We start from the raw sequence: 20222 nt of genomic DNA, 5'->3' as shown, positions 1-20222 counted from the left end.
TAGATTACCTGTCGAGCGTATGAATCAAACAGCATGCAAACGCACGGATCTCTTCACAATAGTAATCTCCTTAGCTTAGAATGATCATCGAAGCGCGAATTCGCAGTACATTCATCCTATTTAGGGTTGTCACGTATTGATAGTGGTATCATTAAAGGGCGTGTGAGATTGGTGGGTTTTCCATATAGTTGACATAAAACATCATTATGAACTGACTTTGTGCTTTGGAAGAATATAACTTTGACCAATGTGGGGTTTAAAAGAGACGTGGATCCGCATGATTGGACATATCCCTTCCAAATCCTTCATATTGGCTCTAGGAACAGAAGTAGATAATCATCGTTATTTTTTGTATGATTTGCAACGCATGCTATCTCTTTTCTTTTATGTCATGTTGGTAGTAATGTATATGACATTTTCCCCCTCTGCCGGTGTCACGGCGAATTAACGACCTTGTATATATTCTCGCTCGCCGCTAGTGATTTTAGCCAGGGGGAGGTGAAATCACCAGGGGGTAAATTTGCTGTGACACCGTCCATAGGCTTACACATGTTACCATAACGTTCTAAACTTCTCAAATACAGCTCTAAATTCACCGTTTCTTCTTCACAGTAAGCCTACTTATAGTGTACTGTGAAGGCCAAAGTTTAGGTATTCAGTACTTACTCCTACTTTTAACATCAAAACACTTCAAGCTTTCAAGCAAGGTACTTTTTCTCGGATTAACTGCGGTGTCGCAACCTCAGACAAGGTTCTTTATCGCACGGGTTGCGCCGACAAACACTTAAGAAGTGCAATCCTTACTAAGAGGTAACGGATCAGTAGAACGAGTAAGTTGAAGGTCAAGATCAGCTTTCAGGACTATACCCCTGAAACCGTTGTTTTATTATCGAACATCAGGATGTTATGGATGCCTAAGTAGCTATAAAAGCGCGTTTCAATGGAGTTTGCGTTATAAGCTGATATTGTTTGGATACAGAATGCAATTTATATCCAGGCTTTGCCGTATGTGGGTTAGTTCAAGGTATTAGTTGCATAATGGTGCCTGTGTGCATTACGCTCCAATATCAAACAGGACGTTTTGTAGATATTTCAATGCCCAAGCCCGCATGCTATCATTTCTATATATGAATATCTTCTGTCTGTTTTAAGCTTGTTATCACATACGTCGTGCGAGAAGTTTACGACAAATGATATCATTGGGACAGTCGTGTATCCGTCGTGTATTTGTCGCACACAATTCTGTTGTCGAATGCGATTGTCGTAGATATCTATAGGCAGTTCTGCCATATGACTAGCTTCCCTGGGAACTGAACGACCCAAAAAATTGTACCACAAAAAGTCGTACCACAAAAAAATCGCATGCGAATGGGCTGCCTAACATTTACGCTGACGCTGGCCCTCTGTCAAAAATAACACTAAACAGCACGGCCGATTGTAGAAAATCTATACAAATGATTTTAAGCGGTTGCATGGGACATTCCTTTACGTAATTTGCAACGGGACACAAAATGTAATCTAACAACCGTTACTGATGAAACGTAACCGAAACCATAAGTCTGTGCATACGTTACATGTTGATGTAGATATACGCAACAAGATTAGTTCAATTTGAACGTGCTGCCTGCGATTACAATGGAATTTAAACTGCGTCCGTACGTGGGCTAAAACAGTTAGTAATGTATTTCTGATGTCCTTGTCTCACACGTTTCAAGGTGTCCCTCTAAGTGTTACAGATCATGCGTCACCTCGACGTATTTGCCTTCTTCCGTATGTGGTCTATACGCTTTTGTGCTTCATTTTCAGATTAATAATAATCTTACTTTCATTGGAATGATTACTTATGGAAAAATTCTCAACTCGTTGACGAAATGTTTTTGTTAAACACAGAAAGTTTTCTTCTTTTAAAAAAAGTTTTGTGTATAAGAAGAAACAGGTAAGATAAGAAAAGACATTTGTGGTAGTGCAGGTTTTGGTGTAGCATTTTCTTCAGTGATCTTTTAGTGATTAATATCTGTGTGCTTGTGAAACTAGGCTGCATTTTTTAACAATCAAAAGCTTTTTTGAAATGCTCTAAAGTAATCCCTAACCTAACACCAAAAAGGAAAACTGGTCAAGATAAACACTAAAACGTGAGGAAGGATGGTCAGTAAGTTGGGTTAATTGTCCTAATGAGTGTACAGATCTTACGAACAACCATCATTATGGCCATCTATCGATACGAATGATTGCACTGCAAGCATTAACTGACTTAAAACTGTCACCTTTATACAATACCAATTCATCAAAGAATAGTAAGATCGCGCTTGAAACTCGATTAACAGTCATCAGGTTAAAACAAAGAATACTAAGGCACCCTTTGCGTACAGTTAAAGCTCAGAGTTGGAAGAACGTGTAAGAGTTGTATGCATTTTAAAGTTTAGAATAAAAGTTTGTTTCGAAAATGATTATGGTATACTGTTTTACCTTGATGTAGCCACCGTTAACATTAATCCGCCAGGTTACATAAATCCGGCACTTTGAAAAACAGTGGGTTTGAGAGATCTCTAGTGCAACACCCTCCAGGTATGCACGGTTTGGTATATAGGAGTGCATTATATTAGGGGACGTTGGGTTGGAGATCTGTTTGGACGTATCTTTTCAGGATGACGGAATTATTTACCCAGGCGGAATTATGTTTAAGTTAGTAGATGTTAATGGCGTTAGGCTTTGATCTCACGGGGGAATTCCAAATTACGTGGGCAAAGCCAACGCTGGTCTCAAAGTGTCAGAATGATTTATGTTGGAGAGTATTCAACCGAACAGGCCTGTCATGCCCGTCTCAAGTCATAAGTTTTACAGACAGGATACAATCTACAGTCTGGAGAATGAAGTTGTGAGTTTGTAGCGCCGGCCACGATTTAACTTTCGATTTAAAAGGGCCAGGTCCCATACGCCGTACGAACGTCGCGCGATCTTTAATACCGATCGCACAACGATCGTACGACGCGATGGCCATGCATGTGTCTTGCAAAATTCAACTGTCTCCTTACCAAATAGGCTGCCTTAAATCCTGGGTTGCCAATGGTTGTCTTAGTAACAGCTTCAAATTCTACAGCGTGCAACTGCTTAAAAGTTCTGAAGTATTAAAATCGTACGACAACTTGCGACAAATTTGACAGCGCCGTTCGAGGAAAATAATTTCTTAAAAGCATTATCTCAAATTAAAAACATAACTGGGAGATTAAAACTGAACACGTTTTGTCATAATACTTCAGTAAGATAAGAGTTTATGTATCGTGCACTGTAAATAATTTAGGTCTATTTTTCTATTGATAGACGTCCCCCACATCATGTAAACAAAAACACGGTTTGTTTATTTTCTATAACCAGGATGTTGCACAATCACATGTCAGTTGTTTTCAAGGTCTACATAAATCATTGTATCCTCCTCAACCCTTGCTTTGGCAAAGCAGTCAGGGCTTGAAATTCATTTTTCGTAATAGGTGCACTGGTGCCAAAAAACCTTACATTTTAGGTACACAGCTAGTACAGAAAAAAAATGGGTGCACAACATTAGATAGAATGGAATGTTAGCAAAACCTTACTGTATCTCATCAGAGCTTGAATTCTGAAATTGTACAGCAAACTTTTAAATAAGCAAAACAACAAAGGTCTTTTTTCTTAGACCTAAGTGTCAATATTAATGTTTACTAGTGTACACTAGTTAGTAGTACCTTTACGTATATAGCCCTACGCAAAAATCAAGGTGCACCAGTGCACCCACAGTAACAAATTAGGTGCATCGCTCCAATTTTGGGTGCACAAAAGTGTACAATCATGCACCCAGTATTTCGAGTCCTGTTATAATCACCTAAATCTGCTACATCCCTCTCTTCAAACTCAAGTGTTGCTATTTCGAGAAAGCTATGTGGGCACTTGTAGCGAACATAGATCAGGCCCACCACTTATGCATACTTCCAGGCCCCGCAAAAAGCGGAGATTAGCTCTGAGTGTTTGTAGCACCCAGGTTCCGGGTATTTAAAGCAAAGTGCCTTCTCGTAGACGAGTCATTCGTTAATGAGTGCTTTATCAGCTGGCCCAAGAAAGAACTTGAAACAGTCAAGACTGCAAATATAAAGCCCCCCTCTCACTGGACCCGTGGCACGCTGGAGGCGTCGCTGCGGCCGATCGAATTGACAAAGCACTCAACAAATTTCATCGACTCTTTTTAAGCTTTGTGTGGTTTGTTGTCTTTTTGGTCTTACTTTGAATGATATCCCCATTATAAAGTCAAGGGTAACAAAAATCCAGTTTAGGACGCAGCGACACCGCCGGCGTACCGCGGGTCCAGTGAGAGGGGGGGCTTAAGTTGTGGAGTCGTGTGGTGTAACGGCAGGGTGTTCGGCCCAGAACTTAGCGGTCCCGGGCTCGAATCCCCTGATATATGACGCCACCGATATTGTGCCCTCGGGAAAGGCACTTAACACGACTTTCTCCACTCCACACAAGTGTAAAAATTGGTTATTGGTCTCTGTGCGTGAACGTGTTACTGTTAGTAGACGTTGTTAAAACTTGAGTGCAGTACCACGTCGTCCTTGTCTGTCCAAAACACAAAAAGTATCAGTCTAATCCTCCCAGAATCGACGTGTTTAGGGACTCTTTTTTCCGCAAGCTATTAAACAATGCAACCTGTTGTCATCAAATATGTGCTTTAGAAAGGCATGCGCAGTTATAAAAGGTTAGATATGAATTTTTTATGACATGTTGTTCGATTAGATATAATGACATGCGAATCTAGTGTGTAACGACGGATCACGGTTAACTACATGTATATTAGTTTCGTTTCGTTTCAAGGCATCCTTATTTGAGGTGAAGCATGATGCTTTTTCAAGTAGCTAGTGGTGCAATGCGGCTTCGCTACGGCTCGCGTTTTTGGCCAAGCACACCAGGTCACCCCTACCCTTCTCGATAAGTGTGTTGGGTTCTTTTACGTGCAGAGGTTTGACGCTTGAGGCTTAATGCATGACGCTTCCTCATACATGGGGCCGCCGGTTTTACGTCACCATCCGAAATGACAAATACACTCCCTTACAACATGTCCGAGCCGGAGTCGACCCCTAGGATCAAACTCGGGCCCTAGGAACCACGGAATTTGATCCAGATGGATCAAGTCAATATCTGCTTTGATTTTTTTCTTAATGCTCTTGCCTATAAGACTACAACTTGTGAATTTCCTAGACTGTTTAGCCTAGGGAAAACAAGCGAGATTTTAATTGATTTTGGAACTACGTATTGAATTATCAGGAGGTTTCCCTAAATCGTTGGGGAGGAGGGCTGCACTATATTCACACCTAGCGGCCGTATGCGTTTCCTGAGGCCGAGGGCGGCTGTCTGCTGTTTCAAGTGTCCCATAAGGCACAACAGTCTGGATTTGCCAAGCTACAGCAATACAAGGATCCCCAAAAGCCAAAACATCACTATATGACTTGAAAATTAGATAGCAGAGATTAAACAGGTAGTATTTATTTTAAAGAGAAACATTTTGGTACGGTTATTGGTAGCGTATCATGAAGGAAAGCTAACGAGTATATGATGAAAGCTACATGTCACTCAAAAACCGTGATCACAGACCGTTCACAACATGAGATACCCAAACCAGAAGTCATGCTGCAGAACCAGAGATAGCCGCTAGGCCAATAATAAGAGGCTCAAACTTGCCCGGTGTGTTGTCGACACCTACCCACACACCAAATATCATGATAATTTACCATTCAGCTTCTTGAGCTATGCTGTTGTACCACAAACACAACACAACACTACACAACACCACACTATACTACACAACACAACACTACACTACACTACACTACATAACAGTACACAACACAACACAACACTACACAACACCACACCATACTACACAACACAACACAACACTACACTACACTACACTACACAGCACAACACTATACTACACAACACAACACAACACAACACTACACTGCACTGCACTATACTACGCTACACTACACTACACAACACAACACAACACTACACTACACTATACTATACGACACGACACTACCATAAACATAGCCTTCTTGGCAAAGGTAAACCGTTTAACAGCTTACCTCCTGTGGTTGGTCGGTTGGTTTCTATCTCACTCTTGCATTTCTGCCTCTCTGTCCAAAGAACTTTGATCTGCTCTTCCTTAGTGACGGGCGTGTCCTTTCCCTCATAAACCTACAGAAAGAAACATTACCGTCAGAAATCTGGGTCTAAAAGTTTAAAATGTATAGCAAATTATGTAAAAGGTAGCAGATGGAAAGATCACAGAATTCTTAATCCAATTTTACAACACACTACAGCTATTGGCTTACATGTATGTAAAATAAATATATGTACAGACGAAGCCACTTAATTTCACCCCGGATAAACGCACCTTCCATTTAATTGCAGCAAATCCCCAAATCCCAAACTGGTTCCCATTCACTGCATTGCCTATATAGCGGAGTCACTAACAATGCAGTGAATGGGAACCGGTTTGGGATTTTGGGATTCGGTACAATCAAATGGAAGGTGCGTTTGTCCGGGGTGCAATTAAGTGGCTTCGTCTGTATTTAGTAGAATAAACATATGCTATTGTTGGTAAACAAGCCCTCTGTTGTACAAAATGTAACACAGTACAACTGTGTGGCCTAAGGGCTATAGAAACGGCGATCGGCGCAGCCCTATACACCAAAAGGTGAATGAAGGTTCTTATTTACTTTAAAGCAGGCAGGAACAGTAGTTAAACATTAACAATATCCCTAGTTCCAAAATAGGTAGACTATCTGACCAGTATTGTCACAGTGACTAAGAATTTCTGCATATAAATAGATATAAATAAATAAATAGAATGCTGCAAATTTCAGTCCATGAAAAGAAAAATTTCTAAAAACACATTTGACTTCATTTACGTGACGTGAAACAATCAACTTGCAGTCTTCAAAGCGAGCCTGTCTCTTTCCAAGAAGGACCTGCGCTAACTGGTCAGGATTAGAAGTAATGTGAGCTGGCTTGAAGCAATGTCCTCACTTAAAAGAACGAAAACTCCAACTTGGTAACAAAGCCTTAGCCTCTACCAGGCCCCGCGGATGGCTGGAAAAATAGTAGAAATTGGCCAAATAGAGTGAATAGTATGCTAAGGGAGTCGGCTACGGAAGTAGGGACCATTTGCCATCCCTATAGTGGTCGTAAACTGTAACTTCTATAGCGGACTAACTTATCTGGCATGTTATCTGTCTTTTTAGCCAATTTCTACTTTTTTTCCAGCGACCTGTGGAGCCTGGTAGAGGCTACCAGAGCCTGATGAAACGCCGTTGTTAGATTGTCACGGAACTTTTAAAAGAACACTACCGATAACGATATGATGATAATAACGTTGGGTATGATAAATCGTATTTTACAGTTCAATAAAACGTACAGCAAAACAGAGTTAAGCCTTCATTGCGCCCGTAAGGCTTGAACCATATGGTTTAATTAAGGCATTGTTTTGACGATGTAATATTTCCTTTGTAGAAACTACAGCCACGGAACGCTGCAATTGATGATAGAAGACAAAGCTAGCAAATGCCATTGGCGATATACTATAGCGACGTCGCGACCAAAGAGATCGTAACTTTTCCTGACAAACCTTCAGTGCAAAGAAAAAACGACGACTGGTGATCAAAAACACCTGCCTCGCGCTAAATTATACTGTAAACATTGTAATATAAGTAGGCGCAAGCAATCTGTCTTCTTCTCTTTGATGGAAAATTACGAGAGTAAAGTGTTTACGTTTTGTGTTATCTGGAGGCCCTAATATGGTTATAGGGCTCGCCACACACACGACTGTGTCGGTAATTCAATCAGGTCGCTACAAACCAGTTTAGTGTAAATCTGGCGGCAGCTGGTTTAGAAAGCTTGTTAGGCGTCTGATATATTTTCGGTCGACTTCTCTTCTCAGCATCATGATGACCTACTTTGCTGTCATTTTTCACGAGACATGGCGGTTGATGCCTCTTGATTGTAATACACTGTAAATACAGAAATGTTCGCGGTAGTTTTATGTTCGCGGTTTTCGCGGTGAACTATTTACCGCGAACTTAAAACAACCACAAAAAATCCGTTTCATTGTTTCAAACGCGAACTCAAAACAACCGCGAACACTCCATTTTCTCCCGACTACGAAATTGAATCCCCGCGAACATTTCTGCATTTACAGTATTTACCCTCGGCCTCGCTAAGAAGGTTATGTTTTCTGTGCCGCTTGTATTTATGTTTGTCGACAGCATAACTTGAGAAATTGATGATTTATCTTTATGATATTTGATCTGTGGTAGGTGTCTGTACATAAAAGGGCAATTTCGATGATGGCCCCCCTAGCGTCTTCCTGTGGTGCTGCAACAGAACTCGCGGTTTTTATCTATGTTTACATGGGTTATTCTTCTGATTTTAATGGTAGACCTACTAATTTTCATGCTTTCATACAAATACATTTAAATGCATGATTACATGGTTTCAAAAAGTAAGATCTACAACGAAATGCGATATGCAATTAGACGCAAAAAAAACTAACACTATAAACTATATGTAGGGGAGTAAAAGAAACAATATGCATCAGGACCATAATACCATCCCTTATAGCCACGGAGGACGTCACAAACTACCCGCTATGTTTGAGCCACTGCTTACCGAAATCACGTGTGAACTGCAGTTTGAAGATCATTCTTCCTAAAACTATACGTACACAGCACAAGGAACGCTAATGTAGTCCTTGTCCTTGGCCCGTTTCTTTAATCCATAACGTGTGTCCCTCTCCATACGTTTGAATCGAAACTAAAGTCGTTCCGACAAAGTGAATCAAGTCTACACGCACAAGGCCATTAGCTGGAACGAGCTGGATCAATGTCACACCTGCGTCCTGTAACGTCTGATAGGGAGAGACTGAACTAGGACGTGCTGCTGGCCGTGACGTCATCGGAATGGCATGCATAATCATACCAGGCAACATGTAATCGCATTGTCGATACAATGGTATGCAGTTGAGGAGAAAATGCTCAGATAAAGCAAAAAATGTCAAAATGAGATAAGAATCAAATCTGATATGTGTTGGATGAGAAAAGTTGTGCGGGTGCTTTTACCATCTATCTTGAATATGTAACAGTGTAATACACAATTTATACGCTTTTACATTTATAGAATACGAAAAGAACTATGTCACTGGCATTTTCCAAATGAATTTGACCCCTTTCAATGACACGCATTGATCTTTGAGACACGTGACGTAAGAAGTGAGTCAAAGGTGAATGGAAGTCGATACTTGCCGCGGCCCGGTCGAAAATTTGATAGGACATTTTTTTTTTTAATGTTGGATAAATTAAAAACTTTAAGAAGTCGAGAATATAGAATAAAAAACACTGGATTTATGCAAGAACCTACATCATTTTTATTCCAACCTCGATCAGAGACTGTTGAATTTATGCGTCTATCTTTTTATTCGAATCGTTATACAAGGGATTTGCCTCCCACGGTTAACTCATCTGACATTCAAAGGTAGCGTGTCACAAGCGTGGATGATGTATCGTTCATGTCCAAATGCTCGACTGAAATTATCTGTGGCATATTACTTGGTCTATGGCTACGGCAATCATGCCGTACTTAATGATGATATTATTCATAGAGTTGGAGAACCGAAATACCAACTGTCTAGTGTTTGAAATTATGTTTTTGTGTGTATGAACGGCGGAGCTTGTTAAAGTGAAGTTAAGTGGTCAGGAGAAAGTTAACAATTCAGAATATATTTTGGGCCATAAAGACAGTAGAATAGCTTGTCTTGATGAAATATTAATGTGTATACATGTGTAAGGGTATCCATAGTAGGATGAATACTTAATCTAAAATGTGGTGTATACTATAGTTATTTGTTATGGCCATCCCTTCATAGAGACGGGGGGGGCGCCATAGACATTCTGTGTCTTATAATTATGATCCACTGTTCCCCGAGTCACGTTTTCTATTCACATTAAGTGACGTCATAGAAGAGGCGGATTGGTCTCATCTTTTATATGTACCTTAGTCTAAATATTTGACAGTTGGGTCATGTCTGACAACAAGTTTCCTCTAACCTACTCATGATCAGTTTTCTGTTTTTACCTTCGCCGAGAAGGTTATGCAGAGGGTAGCGTTTGTCTGTTTGTCTGTTTGTCTGTTTGTCTGTTTGTAGTGGCACAGGATAACTCGAGAATGCATTGATGGATTGTCTTGATATTTGGTATGTTGGTAGGTTTTTATGAGACCTAAAAACGATGAGATTTTGGGCCCCCTAGCGGCTTCTTACGGTACTGCAGCGGAACTTCCTGTTTTGATATCTCGTGTTCTGGACATGCTATGGAACTTATTTTTGAGTGGTAAATAGATCTTTGGACAGAGAGTAAGTGGTGTGGGTTTGGGCCCCCTAGCGGCTTTTTTGGAACTGCAGGAGCAGGTTTTGCGTCTGACTTTGTAAGGGAATAACTCAAGAAGGGCTTGATGGATGGTAATGATTTTTGGTAGGTAGATAGCTTGAGTGATGATGTACATGATTAGACACTTCTTATGCAAATCAGTATCTAATTTGCATAATTAATGAGGAAAGTTTATACATCCGCCAAATTCCATGATAGGACTCTGAAACATGTGACATATGTAACTGAGGAAGAGAGAAATATTAATTGATATGAACTATGCAAATGAAGACCTCATTTGCATAATTAATGAGAAAATACTATAACATGATGGCCTTGATGGATGGTCATGATTTTTGGTATGTGGATAGCTTTTGTGATGCTTAGTATGATTGGACGATAATTATGCAAATCAGATTCTAATTTGATAATAATTAATGAGGCAACTTTAAAAATCCGCTTTGTTCCATGATATGACAATTCACATTGTAACTGAGGAAGGGAGGACTGTAGATAGAAAATATGCAAATGTGGGCCTTATTTGCATACCTAATGAGTAACTTCTATTATTCCACACTGGCAAAAGACGGCAATTTCATACATTTAATCCTTTTTTGTGGCATCGGGACTCTATGTGAATGTGAACATTCTTGAATCAAATTATGCTTATAAGGGCCTCCTTTCCATAATTGATGATAAATTTTTTAAACTCATACTTTGGACATGTTATATTTTTAGACAATGAACTGGTATGATTTATGATTAATGAGAAACACTCCTAATACGTCAGTGATAAATGTTAAAATCATTTGGCGAAGGTATGAGGTCGTGGAACTCTAGTTCTTACTGTTTTACTTTTATCACTTAGTGTTTCACAATCATCCTCCCATCTTTTCCGTTACCTGCCCCTCTTTCGTCCTCCCTGGACGGTTCATTGCACGATAGTTTTGGCTAGTCCCGATCACCGTGACACGTGACCGTACCACTTCAGTTCCCTTTCCTTTACTGTGTGTTAGGAGGTCTTCGTTCATTCCTTCACAGACACTGATGCTGTTAAGTCGAAAGTTGGGTAATTCCCCACTCATTCCTTGATTATGCTTACAGAATAGCTATTTTCACTTAAAATTTCATCTTTGTTGGTAGAGGCCATTCTGAATCAAATTTGAACTGAAATTGCCAACACAAAAAAGACTGGAGCTGATAAGTTGAACATTGGGAAAAGTTCAATTTTTGTGTCGGCAATTGCAGTTCAACGTTGATTCCTATTTGTTGTTGTCAGTTATTTTTAGAGAGCAACGCGGCCTTCGTTAGTCGACACTTGACAGACATCGTCTCTCCACACATCCTGTACCCGCCAGCTGCACTCACAACAAGTTTGGCGTTAGCAGATGGCGCTGACAGGGAAGGAAGTTCAAACTTCCAAGTTCACCGTTATGGTACCATTTATCCAGGCATACTTCATATTGTTCTTACCCAAAACAACGAGACAACGTTGTTTTAACGAGACAAAAAGTTTGTCGTTACCAGATGGCACTGACAGGGAAGGAATTTCAAACTTCCAGGTTCGTCGTTATGATGACATTCATCCAGGAATACTTGATGTTTTTCTTACCCCAAAACAACGAGACAATGCTGTTTCAACGAGACAACAAGTTTGGCGTTAGCAGATGGCGTTGACAGGGAAGGGTGTTCAAACTTCCAGGTTCACCGTTAGAATGACATTCATCCAGGAATACTTTATGTTTTACTTACCCCAGAACAACGAGGGAATGTAGTTTCAACGAGACAACACGTTTGGCGTTACAAGATGGCGCTGACAGGAAAGGAAGTTCAAACTTCCAAGTTCACCGTTTTGGTGACATTCATCTAGGAATACTTTATGTTTTTCTTACCCCAAAACAACGAGACAACGTTGTTTCAACGAGACAACGAGTTTGGCATTAGCAAATGGCACGGACAGGGAAGGAAGTTCAAACTTCCAGGGTCACCGTTATGGTACCATTTATCCAGGCATACTTCATGTTGTTCTTACCCCAAAACAACGAGACAACGTTGTTTCAACGAGACAAAATGTTTGGCGTTACCAGAGGGTGTTGACAGGGAAGGAAGTTCAAAATTCCATGTTCAACGTTACGGTAACATTCAACCAGGAATACTTAGTGTTTTTCTTATCCGAAAACAACGAGACAACGTTGTTTCAACATTGAGAGAGTGAGAGAGAGAGAGAGAGAGAGAGAGAGAGAGAGAGAGAGAGAGAGAGAGAGAGAGAGAGAGAGAGAGAGAGAGAGAGAAGAATATTATCTTTATGTACGTATACCATCTGAAGTCCTATTGAACATTTCTTTTAATGCAAGTTACATGTTGCGCAACTAATTCTTATGTTTTAAATGAATTATACCTAAGTCTCTTATGAATATGTGATATCATTTATTGTTTTTGCATGTGGATCATTGCTATCAGATCGGTAGTCATAGTCTTATCAGCAACAGTTTAGCAACTTCAAGGTTACTCCTAAAAAACAAATTGTCTCGTTGGTTCTAGTTTCTTGCTATCGACTGGCACACTAACGAGGTTGGTCAAAACGTTTTAGCCCCCTTGATCCCAGCTGCGTCCCGTCTAAATGGAAGAATCACATTAATCGATTTCTACTCAAAGGTGTTACACCTACGTAACAGGTTCAAGGAGTTAGCTAATTGATGAAGGGCCATTCCTCCGAAGAGACCATTAGGGTAACCACTTCTAGACGTTAGAAGAGCTGTTAAAGTTTGGTAAATAGATAGCGAAGAGCGGGGGGGAGGGTCATTGACCGCAAGTTCAAACTCCAACGGAATCTATTTGAAGAAGCATTCAACTCTAGAAGCGGGTATTATAATTCATCAGAGACAAAATTGTTATGCTTGAATTTTTTTGGTCAAATTTACTATAGGTTGAAGCCTTAACGCAGGGCAAGCATCATAGCGATCGACTTCTTGAATTTCCCAGAGGACCCTTCCAACAATGGCAGAGTTTAATGCTTCGTACAAAAGTACCAAAATCTTTTTGTGTGATATTGCTTTCGTAAGCTTATCACGTTTACCGTTAGCGAGAAATTGTTCCCAAAGTCGCCATGCAAGTACGTATACATTAGAAGCGGGTCCGTATGGGGTACATGGATTTAGAAATGGATTATGTCGAAAAGACAGCTGAGGTGATTTAGCCAAACGTCCGGTGCATTTGTATCCCGAGAAATATAATATGTCAGAAAATAATATCCGCTTCTGGAATGGAATGCTCCTTTAAAGGATCAAATCACACACAGGCCGTTTTTTTTGTCTGGACTTTCATATCAAGACAAGCTGACATACTAATTAAGTACCGAAGTAGATGCCTTGAGTGATTGTCACTCTTCCGGTTGATAAAAATTCTGCAGTCTCTTGAGAAATTATTAAGTGCCAAGTCTGACTCCAAGGCAGCTGTATGACGAGCTGCAATGTGACACGATTCTTCGGAGAGTTTAAATCTTAAGACAGCACCGGAAGAAAATAAAAGACTCCGAGATCTTGAAAGATCTATACAGGTTTGAAATTGACATCCGGGTTTTCTCAAATGATGCTTTTTTGTGATGGACAAGCAGTCAAATAATGTTTGATGGTTTTTACCGGAGCCAAATTTTGACGTCTTACAAGTAAATTGTGCCATGATTTCCATGTATAAAGATATGTGGGCGTGAAGTTCACGTAAAGGAAGGTCCATTCAAACATTTTTACTTCCGAAAAATGTAATGAACTACTTTTGAAATAGTGCTAAAGAGACAAAATATTTATACATATACGTACATGTGATTTGTATGATTTCTTTGTATAAAGATGTGTTTGCGTAAAGCTCACGTAAAGGAAGGTCCATTCAAGCATTTCTACTTCCGAAAAAGGTTATGAACTACATTTGAAACATCGTTTAAGGGTCATTATTTTCATATGCGTGAGTATGTTACCATAAGCCACATGTAACTATACGGTATGCAAGGTACCAATTACTATTCCCAAGTAAATGGTGAAAACCAAGATGAAGATCAAAGCAAATCGCCGCTAGAAGAATAGAGCGAATGTAAGATGATATGTTTTATGCAATAACGCGCTACAAGCCATAGATACAAATTGACATGACACTTCATCTGACGGAGCCTTCATCAAAGATGATTCAAAGCAACGACCAAGAACGCCTTGAGAATTGGATTCGGAATAAATATGTTTTCTTCCGATAACTTTTTGATCCTTTCCGGAAGGTACCAAAGCGTATATGCAGGAAATGTCGTCATCGGTGACTGAAACCATCGAAGAACACCTTGAGAATGGGATTCGGAATAAAGGTGTTTTCCATAACTTTTTCGAGATGAGCTTCCGATAACTTTTGAACTTTCAGAAGGTACCCATGTGTATACCCAGGAAATGTCGTCACCGGTGACTGAAACCGTCTCCACGTAGCTTCAATCACGCCTTCGAGGTTTGACCTAACAGGAATTTGGAAAGGTCCCAATCGGCGGAAGTTGTCTCTTGAGAGCCACAGCGACTTCTTAATGAGCTGATTTGGGTTGGAAAGGTACCCTTAAGAAATATGACGGGCCTTGGTGTCAGCCTTAAACCATTAAGAAGTCTACACAAGCCGTGATGATTAATATCAGTTGATAGAAAACATAACTTGAAGGCGTGTCAGCCCTGTTTTTAAGAAGATAAAGTTTTTACTAGCCATAGCTGGCATCCTACATCCCTTACATCCAAACAAGTGTATTGTATGTAAAACATACATTCATGCATTGTATTGATTGTTAAGTTGAGATATACAGATGGATATATGCACGTCTACTCCATCAATAATTATCTATACTTGTTATTACAATTTATTGAGTGTTATTGTTGAGATATACAGACGGATATAAGCACGTCTACTCAATCAATTATTATCTATACTTGTTATTGCAGTTTAGTGAGTTTTATTGTTAAGTTGAAATATACAGATGTATATATGCACGTCCACTCAATCAATAATCATCTATATTTGTTATTACAGCCTAGTGAGTTTTATGTTTGAGTATATTCGATTAGATTATAAAAAGTAACGAAACTTGAGCATGAAATGTATAATCATATTATGATTTTAAAAGCATATAAAATATGTCAACTGACAACCAAATTTCATGATAATGTGCTTCCAAAAGGTTTGTGGGTCGACTAATAGGTGGCTGAAAATGTTGATAATTTAAACAAATGGCTTGGGTGTCACCCAAAAAGGGCATCGTTGGTTCCTGACTATTGGATATGGCAGAGTTACAAGGAATCCAAAGGGCAAAGTTGTGAAAAAGAGATATTACGAACATCAATTTGTGCTGGTGATGGCTCGTTTCATGTAGTTTATGATGCAGTTATCATACAATCAGGAGTAAGAAGTCATGACAGCGTTGTACGTCTTTTGGCTTTGCGAAGAAAATGTCGATACATAGACCAGACGCTGAATAACAATGAATAACAAGAAAAAGATGCATCTTACACTAAAAATATATATGCAAACTATGTCCCCACACATCATACACGGGTAATACGGACAGGTTCAAATTTCTAACACGTTTGAACAAACCTTCGATTACCTTTTCTCACATTTCCATCATTGCGAAAAAACAAGCCGAATCTAAGAATTAGATTATAGTGCTCGCACTAGCATTTAAATATGGTTTTGTAAACCCTTCTGTTTTTTTATGTTTTTAATTAATAAAGACGCGATTCCGTCAATACCAGTCGTTTTGTGAATTTTCTGTACTTCATAGCTAGGCACACGGATCTAAGGAATTTTTACTTTATATCCATCTCATGCCATCCCACCAATTTCACGTCCTTAATAGGCAAGTCGACAAATAGCACCAGAGGTGACGAAGAAACAGCCGTTTGTCGTTGGAGTTTGATAACTATTGACAAGTTTCTGCCGGCATACTGTTGACCTCAGTCCCCCGGGCGTTGAAGAAAAATCCCAGAACAGGTCACAAGTCGCGCTCTCAAGGACGCGGGGGCTGATGAGTAATGGATGTGTAGATTATCGGGCCCAGCGGGACCATTAACAGGTTAATGGGGATGTAGGATGGACATCTGCGCACCGGCAGTGTCGAGTTAAAGGGGCTCATTGTAAGATTTTGGTTGCAGAAGTGAGAATATTTAGAATAGCAATATCCCATGTTATTATGGGCACTTTTTAGAACATCTGCATCATTATTTCATATTTCCAGCATTTACAAACAGCGCAGGAACAACCTGCATCATGTTCACTTCATTTTTGGTGGTACCAAAATGCACACTAACCAGGTGTAAACCAAAAAACGTAGCCGTTCTACACATTTATACAATCCATCGGTGCAACATATTCACTCCCCTAAATATCGTTATGCAATGCTTAATGTTTGATTCTACTTTACTTGAAGAAATGACAAACCAATTACTTTCAGACATCGTCCAAATCTTACATTGAGTGCCTTTAAGCTGTTCGTGGACGTACATTTCAACAGGTGCGTTATGATCAAGCGAGGTCTGTTTTTTGCGAAAGAATGACACCTTGGCTATCTTTTTATTCCTCTTTTTCACTGTTGACACCGATATCAAACAATTTCATGTGACATCGATAGCTGAGTGTTTGACAAAGAGGACACGAGATCGAGAGGTCTCCGGCTCGATTCCTAGGGAGAAAGTACTTTACATGACTTTCCTCACTCCATCCAGGTGTACAAATGGGTACCTGACTTCAGTTGGGGAGGTAAAAGATGGTGGAAGGAGAGGGTTGGCCTCCACCTTCCAAAACCGTGCCCAAGTCACATTGGATTAACAACCCACTGTTTCTACGGCCTCTAAAAGGCTATGGTGTGTGTTCAACTATCACCTATCGGACACTTGCAACAGTCCTGTGCCTCACATATCATACAGGTAACTGAGTGCTCTAACACGTGCGTTTCTTTCAATTTGACCTATAAAACGTAATAGCCTTCCAAATATAGCTCCATTATGGAAGACGTAACAATTTACCAGGGACATGAAACACCTGCTACTGCAATATCACTTAGCATTAAAGATATGGGGTTCTATTTTTGTCAGGTACTTTGTCCAGTACCGTTTATATCTTTTTCAATTAACCTCTATAAATGCAAGCTGGTTGGTCGTAGCAAGCAGCTCGATATTTTATTTTGATACTGTGGATTGCACCACTGTTATATTTCATTTCACGAAGTGTATGAAACTATTTGAATAATGCAGGCATAAAAACATTTACTTGTGGAAAGCAGCTTACCATTTCTTTTGCTATCTCTAGTGTGCTCACTGTGCACCCCGATATATAATAACCTATTTACCGTTGGTGTTGAAATAATAGAATGGATGAAATAAAAGAGTAAAACATATGCGTAGGCATGTAGCATATTAGTGATATGATATGCATCATTGCAACGTACATTACTGCAACGTGACAATCAAGACTGCAAGATCCATACTTCGTTTAGTTTTTCTAGTTTCTTTTTTCTTTTCTTTTTTTGTATAAAAATGATGATTCTGTATGAAATTCTATCGGTAAATAAGACACTCGCATAGAGCGCCCAAGACGACCTCATCGGTCATTTTTGCGATCCATCAAACTTTCTACCTCGTGAATTTCAATCAAATTATTTGTCACCTGGTTCTCCGAAACGCCTTGCTCATAGCGCACGAGCTTTCAAAGGTTCATGGTAAAGTGTCACCTTATAGCACCAAGGTCATGCGGCAATCGATAGGCCAACTTACATTTACCTCACAGTAATCGCCATGAGCGAAGCTGAAAGCCCAAGTAATTCTTCACCTTTGCAACACGATTTGAAACTGCAAAGCAGCGCTTTAAGGTGCTGTTAAGAAAAACAGAGCTATAGGCAAAGGTGACCTCCAGTCAAATCAAGCTGTTGTGGAGGTCATAGAAAGTCGGTGCGCATCTATTTAGCGATATGATGTATCACATTGGATTACGTCTTTCTCTGGTTAGCTGGTATAGGATTATCTAAGGAAATCATTTCAATATTAATAATATCTAGCAGATATTGATTTTAGAGTGAGCATAGCACTTTGGACTAATGCTTTTGAAAATCGACAAACCTTTAGATTACCATAAAACATTTTTGTGCAAAATGCTGAGATGTTTTAAAACGTCGCAAAAATGCCTTGAAAAATCTCAAGCATGGATAAATGCCAAATTAGTTTTTGCAAACGTTGGCAAAAAACAGCCCGTTACATTTGAACCCACGTTACCTTTCGGGATTTTTTTCCTGAGTAAAGCCATTAGCGTCTACCAGGCTCCACAGGTCGCTGGAACAATAGTAGAAATTGACCAAAATTATAATTTCCATAGGTCGCAAGCAGTAACTTCTTTAGCGGATCAACTCATCTGGTATGTTATCCGTCTATTTGGCCAATTTTTACTATTTTTCCAGCGATCTGTAGAGTCTGGTAGAGGCTATAAAGCTATTATCTAGAATATAAAACAGGTGAGGCAGAAATGCAGCGGAAATGCGGCTTAAATTCGGTAAGTGTTGCCGTCTTCTCGGCTCAGTTCACTAATTGTTAGTTTTTGCAAACGTTGGCAAAAGAAACAGCCCGCTACATTTCAACCCACGATGTCTTTCAGGACTCTCTCCCCTGAGCGAAAGCTATTAAACAGAAACAGGTGCGTCGGTACGTGTTGTCGCCTTTTCGGCTCGGTTCACTAAACGTTAATTTTGCAAACGCTTAAACACACTTTACTTTTCAGGACTTTTTTTCCTGAGAAAAGCTATTATCCAGAAGTAAAACAGGTGATGCGGAAATGCAGCGTAAATACGCCGTAAATTTGGTACGTGTCGCCACCTTCTCGGCTCCGTTCACTAAACGTTAATTTTGCAAACGTTTTAACACACTTAACTTTTCAGGACTTTTTCCTGAGTAAAGCTATTATCCAGAAACAGGTGATACGGAAATTCACCGTAGATACGCCGTAAATTCGTCGGTACGTGTTGTCACCCTCTCGGCTCCGTTCACTAAACGTTAATTTTGCAAACGTTTAAACACGCGTTACTTTTCAGGACTTTTTCCTGAGTAAAGCCATTATCCAAAACAGGTGATGCAGAAATGCAGCGGAAATATACGCGGTAAATTCGGTACGTGTTGCCGTCTTCTCGGCTCCATTCACTAAACGTTAATTTTGCAAACGTTTAAACACACTTTACTTTTCAGGACTTTTTCCTGAGTAAAGCTATTATCCAAAACAGATGATGCGGAAATTCAGCGGAAATACGCCGTAAATTCGGTACGTGTTGCCGCCTTCTCGGCTCGGTTCACTGAACGTTAATTTTGCAAACGTTTAAACACACTTTATTTTTCAGGACTTTTTCCTGAGTAAAGCTATTATACAAAACAGGTGATGCGGAAATTCACCGTAAATTCGTAGGTACGTGTTGCCGCCATCTCGGCTCGGTGCACTGATCCTGACCCATTATTGTTCCATTACGCCAGAGGCTCGCCGTCCATCCAATCGGAATCTCTAAGTGATTGGAACACCGCTTGATTTCTACCAGCAATGCATCCGTAAATGAGTTGGTAACGCCAGGGAATAGGGAACTAGCTGCGAAGCTAAAACCCACGGCTTACACACGGCTGTATTCACACTATAGGGTGATTTTTCATCCCGCTTCAAAAGCCTTATTCATGAAGAATTTGTAAGTGAAGTTGAGTACTGTTAAAACTATAGACTCTTTATCTTTTCAGTGGCGGA

General features: G+C 40.0%; 1 protein-coding gene across 2 annotated transcripts in view; it reads right to left on the bottom strand.

Annotated features, from left to right (window-relative positions):
- The window catches only part of LOC136447007 (secretin receptor-like), an 85391-nt gene that overhangs the window by 22902 nt on the left and 42267 nt on the right, over positions 1-20222 (bottom strand). For both annotated transcript variants that reach the window (XM_066445669.1, XM_066445670.1), the window contains exon 3: positions 6114-6225. In XM_066445669.1, the coding sequence (XP_066301766.1) occupies positions 6114-6225 (112 nt within the window). The remainder of the gene's footprint in view (positions 1-6113; positions 6226-20222) is intronic.

Source organism: Branchiostoma lanceolatum, chromosome 13 (genome assembly GCF_035083965.1).
Source record: "Branchiostoma lanceolatum isolate klBraLanc5 chromosome 13, klBraLanc5.hap2, whole genome shotgun sequence".
Taxonomy (NCBI): Eukaryota; Metazoa; Chordata; class Leptocardii; order Amphioxiformes; family Branchiostomatidae; genus Branchiostoma; species Branchiostoma lanceolatum.
This window is presented reverse-complemented; position numbering and strand designations above follow the sequence as displayed.